The sequence below is a fragment of the Lotus japonicus genome, chromosome 1, assembly GCF_012489685.1.
Source record: "Lotus japonicus ecotype B-129 chromosome 1, LjGifu_v1.2".
Classification (NCBI taxonomy): domain Eukaryota; kingdom Viridiplantae; phylum Streptophyta; class Magnoliopsida; order Fabales; family Fabaceae; genus Lotus; species Lotus japonicus.
Genome location: NC_080041.1, coordinates 93,857,888 through 93,866,117, shown reverse-complemented (window position 1 = coordinate 93,866,117; position 8,230 = coordinate 93,857,888). Strand labels below are relative to the sequence as shown.

Here is an 8,230-nt window from a genome sequence, read left to right as displayed (position 1 = left end):
ACTTCAACAAGCTACATAAGGCTAGTTCTTGATCCCTCTCCAATCACTCTGTCTTTGTGTCTCTCAAGTTCTCTGTCTAACTCAAGCAAAACACAAAAAAGAAAAAAAAAATGTTGACTTGCCAAGCATGGCCAGAACCTATTGTTCGAGTCCAAACCTTAGCTGAAAGTGGCCTAAGCTCCATACCTGCACGCTACATCAAGCCATGCTCCCAGAGACCCATCAAAACCACCACCACCTTGGCTCCCCACCAAAGTGATGATCATGATCACGTTAACATCCCTGTGATCGACCTTCAGCACCTCTCAGGCGAGGACCGAGTCCTCCGCGAGGAGGCTCTGCGGCGTGTCTCAGAGGCGTGCCGAGAGTGGGGTTTCTTCCAGGTGGTGAACCATGGGGTGAGCCATGAGCTGATGAAGAGTGCTAGAGAGCTGTGGCGTGAGTTCTTCAACCAGCCACTTGAGATGAAGGAGGAGTATGCCAACTCTCCTACCACTTATGAGGGTTATGGAAGTCGTTTGGGAGTGAAGAAAGGTGCCATTTTGGATTGGAGTGACTACTTCTTTCTCCATTACATGCCTCCTTCACTTAGGAACCAATCTAAGTGGCCTGCACTTCCATCATCCTTGAGGTATATATGGATACTTTTGATTTTCTTCATGCCATTTTTTTGCACTTACTTAATATCTCTATCTATTTATCTTTTATATATAATATTCATTGTGCTTTGATACATTAGTTTTTCTTCTTCTTTATCTTCTTTTAGTAAAATAATATTATCTATCATATCACTTATTTTACTTTTTTTATTATATATTTTTTCCCATTTTCATTATATATCATAAGCATGAGAAACTCGTTGTGCATGCATAAAAAATGATATGTGATATGTCTATATCTTAAATATCTGTATGGTAACCATTTATTTTCATATGTTAGAACGGTCCCTAGTAGATTTGAACAATGTTCAGTATAAGCTCCCAAATAATTATTTAACACGTGCAAAATGATATGGGCCATGTAAACCAATCACATTTAAGATAAATGAGTTGGAAATAAATTAATAAATAAAATATAGAATTCCAACTCACTTATCTCCAATGTGATTGGATGGTGGGTTATTTAACCCAAACTTTATCATGAATTATTTAGACAACCCTTATTTTGCGGTAAAAAAGAACTTATTGATGATTGTGAGATAAGAAATAATTAATCTCAAAGCTACGAGGTGTGAGATATTACATGGTGTAGAAAAAGAGGGTTGGGGAGAGGGTGGTAAAGTGAGAAAAATTTAGACCATCAAATTGGAGGGTACCCGGCAAAGCCGTGTTACACTTGAAGTGAACCTTTAATTTTTTAATCTGGAAAAAGCCAAGTTGAGCCTTTGGAGACTTGTAACTACCACTAGTGGGGTGGTGAAGCTTGATATGGTAACGCTTGTTCAACACTTTTGCCAAGCGCAAACACCTATATTCTACTACCATACCATCGCATGGAAAACGTGTGGGTATGCGAAGCCATACTCTTAAGCAAATCATGAAAAAACAATAAAAATATAACTTTCTTGTAAAGTAGAATACAATTACTTCTAACACGTGCAATTGATGGATGTTTAGTGAGAAAGAGGCTCACGTTTGTAGTTTAATTACAATATTGCAAAATGTTTTGTACCCATAATTTACACCAAAATTAAAATGAGAAAATAAAAACGAAAGGACAAAGATAAAAGAAAAAAGAAACATGTGATATCTAATGGAGAGGAATACTCAGTTGGAAAAAAAAAACTTCTCATGTTTCGCAATCTCACAATTAAAGAGTGTGTTTAATTACTAAAGAACTAAAAAAAATTAAATTAATGGCTACATGGTGAAAATTGATTTATTCAAACTTTTCTACAATTGAGAGCCTCCTTCTTCTGGTGCTTGGCTCCTTTACCTAGTGGTTTTGTACTTGTTCCTTTTTCCTTTTTTTATTGCATATTTCTTTGGTTTTTCAAAAAAAAAGATAAAAATAAAAATAGACTGAATATAATTAGACTCAATAGACCCAAATTATTATGAGAAAAAAATAGAAGAGAAAAAATATGATAAAGATAAAAATAATGTGATGTGTGTTTGGGATGTTTAGAAATCATGATTGTAAAATATGGGTGAATGCTATAAAGTTGGAGGGACCAACTCCAGTTGCCTAGCCATTCTGGTCAAATTTTCCATCAGCAAATGAATCCAATAATTTAAATGTCACACATAGGGAAGCCAGTGCATTTTTTTGTTGTTAGCCACATGTGCTAACTCACGAGCTGAATAATATATATTTTAAACAAGCTGGCTAATTAGTGAGGCCTAATAGCTTCTAATTGGCGTTTATGTTGAACCTTTTGCCTTTGAAAGAATACTTTATATATATTTAGTATATATGGTATATAACCTTGTCACTATCTCAGATGAAGAGAAAAACAATAACAACCATTGATTTCTTAGTAATTTTTGTACTATATGTCTATATCTTCTTCTAATTGTTTTTTTTTTGTGATAATAGGAAAGTGATCTCTGAATATAGTGAAGGGGTGGTTAAGCTTGGAGGAAGAATGCTCAATTTGATGTCAATGGATCTTGGCCTGAATGAGGATTACCTTCTTAATGCATTTGGTGGAGAAAATGAGATTGGTGCTTGCCTAAGGGTGAATTTCTACCCAAAATGCCCTCAACCTGACCTCACTCTTGGACTCTCACCTCACTCTGACCCTGGTGGTTTGACCATTCTTCTCCCTGATGATTTTGTTTCTGGCCTTCAAGTTCGCAAAGGAAATTATTGGATCACTGTTAAGCCTGTCCCTAATGCTTTCATCATCAACATTGGTGACCAAATTCAGGTCTTTTTAACCGCTCTCTAGAATGTTCAATTACCTTTTAACTAACCCTGAAAAATTAGTCGAATAGAACATGACAGCATATCGTACCTGACATGCAGCAGTTGGAGCCCCACTAGCTTGTCCCCTATGCTCTTTAAGCCTATAGCAATATTATCTGCCTTAGATTGAGTCACCATATATCCTCTCAACATAAATTTTTCAAATTAAAAACCAAAAGCTTTTAACTAGCTAGTTAGGTTAATAAGACATATACTAGTAATTACTTTTTCTTTGACATGCAATTTCAGTATCTAAGGTTCAGATTTTGGTGCCTGTGAGTGACTAAAATAAATGTTCAATTAATGTAATGTTTATCTTATAGGTGCTGAGCAACACAATATACAAGAGTGTGGAACACAGGGTGATTGTGAACTCAAACAAAGATCGAGTTTCATTGGCCATGTTTTACAACCCAAAGAGTGATTTGCTTATTGAACCTGCTAAGGAGCTTGTGACAGAGGAGAAGCCAGCACTGTACCCACCAATGACTTATGATGAATACAGACTCTACATTAGGAGACAAGGACCCTGTGGAAAGGCACAAGTTGAATCCTTGGCTTCTCAAACGTGATTCCAAGAATTATGTCCATTTATAGTTAATGGAACATTTAATGCATCTAAATAATTGGAATCTTTCTCTACAATATGTATGGTTTAAAATTGTCTTGTTTCCGGGTGCAGTGTAATAGTTTACACGGAAAAAACCAGAAAAGGAAATATCTTCAATAATCACATTTCAGATTTTTCCTTTCATTTCATGTGCTATCTTTTTAGTTAAAAGATATTGCCTTGGTCAATTCAGGAAACGAATTAAATAATAGTGGGTGATAGGGTCGAAACTTAGCATATATGCTTTTCTGTTTGTTGTCCTAGTGGGATTCTGACTGTAACATACTTCCTGTGATTAAAAAGGGGAAAAAGATAAAGGCATGTGATATTAATGTGACCAATTATGTATGACTCAATCAATCTAGTTGGGTTGACACGTTTCCATTGATATATGTAGGGGTGTACAAGACCCGACCCTACCCGCTAACCCGTCCCGGCCCAAGCCTTTAGGGCCGGGTTGAACCCGGCCCGATCATCAAAAGAGATCGGGTTCGGGTTGATCTTCGAGTTACCCAACTTCGGGTAGGGTCGGGTTCGGGTTGACACTCGGGTCCAGTGTTATTAAACTCGGCTCGAACCGGACGGTTTGACCGGTTGAACCGGAAACCGGACCCTTGACCGGTTCGAGTCGAGCAACGGATCGGGCATGCAATCGGCTCGTTTTGAACCGCATTAAACCGATCGGGTCGGTACAAAAATCGGTGACCCGGAGCTTCGGTTGGACCGGTTTTTTTAAAAAAAAATCAAGAAATAGAGGAAGTGAAAGTGCACGATCTGGACTTGGAAGAGGAGTGGCGGTGTGCCGGTGTTGGTGGCTTCAGATCGGGAAGATGAGGTGATGAACGAGTGATGGTGATGGGGCGAGTTGGGGGAGAGAGAATGAGGTAATGGAAGCTGGTTTAGGTTGAAGGTGGTGGCGGTGGTGTTTTGAACGAGTGGAACCTATGATGGTATGATTCAGAGGAAGAAAGGGCGTTTGGTGGTGGAAACAGTCATGGGAGAGGGAGAGGGAGAGGGCGGCGGCTGAGTGCTTTGGAGGAGAGGTGTGTGCTAGGGTTTTGGTGATGGAGGAGAAAGCTGCTGAGCTTCTTCTGAAATAAAAAAAGTTTTTTTTTTGTCAAAGTCATCTGATTCAATAGACAAGCCCAAGCCCAAACTTTTCCCAAATTGCCATTAAGCGACCACTGCCAGTATTAAAAGTTAAAACAATGCGTTTTTTTTTTTGTCAATAAACTGTGCGTGTTTTAACTTTTAAATCACTAAAAATGCATACACTTTATACATTTTAATTCATATTCCATAAAAATATCATGTATAAAGCCATAAAGATTTACATTATGTATTTAAAAACAGTGCGTGTTTGAGATTTACATTATGTATTTATAAAAAATTCAAGATTTATATTATTAATAGGAATTTTTTTTTTGTTAAGAAGCATAGCTAGGACTTGAACACAGGACCTAGAGGGAAGAAAGCTAATCCAAATTTCCACTACACCACTTTGCTTCTTATTAGGAAGAATGCATATTATTTTATATATATGATATACTAAATATTTTAAATTATTATAATTTTTTAATATAAACCGAGTCAAACAATCGAACCAATGACCCAGTGGTTGAACCATTGACTCATTGACCCAATGTCTCGACCGAGTCGATCACCGGTCCGAGTCTGATAACACTGCTCGGGTCACCCGACCCGTCCCACATATATATTTTATAAAATTTTAATTTGTTATAATGATGAAAATGTGATACATGGTGCTCAAATTTATCTTACCATGTAGATGAGATTAAAATGTTTAACATCTACCTTATGAATTAAATAATCGTTGGTCAAACTATGGACACTTTCATGCTCTAACAAGAGAAAATCGTGTATGTGTATTATGCATATGTGAGACAAGTGAAGAAATGATCAAACAAAATGTAAACATCTCAAGTACAATAGATTATAAAAGAATTAGATTCTTTCAAGTTATTTCTTCTAAAAAATAGTTTCAACTTATAACTCTTTTAGTATGTTATTATCTTTAAATTTTACAATTAATATCAAATAGTCTTAAACTTATTGTCCCTCGGGCCAACCCGGTCCCGTCCTACATAGACCCGTCCTAAATTGGACCCGCATAATATCGGGTTGCTTCGGGTCTAGGGACGGGTTAGGGTATATGAATTGGCCCGATCAACATTTAGGGTCGGGTTAGGGTTAAATAAAACCCGTCCCAACCCGTCCCTTGTACACCCCTAGATATATGCACACCCTCATCAACAGGCAAAGATATTAAATGATATTAAATTCAATTACATAATTTTAATTCAATCACGTTGTAAATGGACGTCGACTTGAGAATTGGTCTCTAAGTCCATTGTTTTCCTTCCAACTTTAATTACATGTTCACATTCCAAGTTCTTTCACTGTTCAGAGATATTTCGCTTGATGTTTGGAGGATGAGGATATAGTAACACTCTAATAATAAATATTTGTTCTTACTTAATACACTTACTGACTCCCACCCCGTGGTTCTGTTGAACTTGTGGTTCTGATGTAATCAGCCATTCAGCCACTCTAGCAATTTTCCTCCAACCCCTTATTAGCTTGAAATTTAAGTTTTTTTTTTGCATAGAGAGGAAGATTGGTGAGAAAACACATGTGATTATGAAGTCCCACATTAACTAAGAATTGGAAAAGTCAAACCTTTATAAGAGATGTGACTCATTACTTTGATAACTTAAGACTTTGGGTAAAATTAGGGCCTCTACCCTAAGTCTTAAGTTATTGTTGGCCCATTGGTGTTGCTTTATCTATCTTTGGGCTTCTCTATCTGATCTACATGAATTGGATTTAAACAGGCCCAAGATGATTAAAAAAAATAGGTTAACGCTTGAGGAATTGGCAGAAATAAAGTTCACGTTACAACAAAAAGAAAATGATAACTAGTCCTCACTTCCCACTGTGTACCCTTGTGGGCTTTTGGCCCATTTAAGTTTCAATCCTGTAAATTTTGACAAAAGAATCTTGACCTCATTTTTACACTTTTATTTTTGGGTTAAATATGTTTTCCGTCCCTGGACTTTCATCGGGTGCTGGTTTTCGTCCCTCGCCGGAGTAAAAGCTGACTTCAACCCTTGAACATAAGGAAAATAGCTGGCTTTCGTCCCTGTCAGAGTGGTGGCACTGACCACCGTAGCCACATGTCACGGCAAGCTGACATGGTCAATTAAAAAATACATGTGGCTTTTTTTCTTGTTTTTTCAAATTTTAAATCACTAACAATTTTTTTTTCAATTTTTTTTTAAATCACTAACAATATCATAACTCTAATTAAATTTAATTCTTAAAACTAATTTAATTTTTAAATTAACTAAACATGACTATAACCTAACTAAACCTAATTCCTAAATCTAATCTAATCACCCTCTAAAAAAAATCTAATTTTACACCGTATTTCATCTTCTTTTTACTGCTTCATCTTCTTCTCCTCTTCTTCTTCTTCTCCCATTACCCATCATCAGGAGATTCACTACCACCATCGTTTTCCTTCATCTCCTCCTCTTCTTCTTGCTCACTGCTTCGTCTTCTTCTCGTCTTCTTTCGTATTACCCATTTTTTCTTTCAAGACCCACATGAGGCTCTCTAGATCGGATCTGGTTAGGGTTTTTAAATTTTGTGGAGTTTGTTGGTGGTTGGAGTGAAAAATCAATTTAGTGTAAAAACGTTGTGTTTAAGCTGAACTCAAAAGCTGGCTCAAGAGTTGAGGATTGCTCTGACCTTATAAAGACTTGATTGACCAAATCTCTAGCCAATGTGGAACTTCTGACACACATTAATTTTTTTCCTCTTCCCTTTTCTTCCTCTTCTTCCATAACTTAAATCAAGAAATTCATCCACCCATTCTCACTTCATCATCTTCTTCTGCATCCCGAATCCAACGTCTTCAAACTCTCATCACCCTCATTGAAAATAAACCCAAAGAACCTGTGCATCATAAAACATCTCTTCTCCCACCTTTCCCTTTCAATTTCTTAACTCCGCAAACTAAGAATCTAGTAACCCCGAAATGTCTTTACATTTCCGCATAGCTCTAACTGGAAGAACTCCTAAAACTACGCGAAATTATCACAAAGGTTTATGTACAAAGAACGGGCAAACATCATTGAGCCAACACAATGTTTTTTGGCACTTACCCGAGCCTCGGTCCATTTGTAAGTAGATAAATTACTGACGCTTTAATGGTTGTTAGTAAAAAATTGTCGCTAAATACCAAACATTTCTCCTTCGAGTTTGCGTCATAGCTTTCTAACCATGAAATCTCAAGGTTCAAAAGAATGAGGCTTGAGAAAGTTTAACCAAGCCTACAATATGCGCTGGTTGTCACAGAAAGATCTGTGAGGGTTATGTCAGTCGTAAATAAGACCTCTCTATAGCATACTTTTTTGCATTTTCAGTGTGTATTACATTTAGGAATTACATGTTTATATAGAATGATATCAGTGTTTCCACACTCCTTAACCACTCTCAAGAGTCGTTGACCGCAATACATCCTTAGGCAAGGCCATGGGGTTTGATTGGTTGTTTCCTTATTCGAGATTATTATGTTATTACAAACATATCAATGAGATTTGTGGAGGTCTCTTCAAGTCTTATCGATCGAATGGGCTGAAACCTAGGATGGTACAACATTAAATCTCAACCGAAACATATCTA

The 8,230-nt window shown here is 36.9% G+C and overlaps 1 protein-coding gene across 1 annotated transcript; it reads left to right on the top strand.

Annotated features, from left to right (window-relative positions):
* On the top strand, positions 1 to 3,664 carry LOC130727948 (jasmonate-induced oxygenase 2-like). The gene is made up of 3 exons (XM_057579259.1): positions 1 to 631; positions 2,539 to 2,872; positions 3,234 to 3,664. The coding sequence occupies exons 1-3, from the start codon at positions 111 to 113 to the stop codon at positions 3,480 to 3,482; spliced, it is 1,104 nt and encodes a 367-aa protein (XP_057435242.1). The 5' UTR covers positions 1 to 110; the 3' UTR covers positions 3,483 to 3,664.
* Positions 3,665 to 8,230: the final 4,566 nt, after the last annotated feature.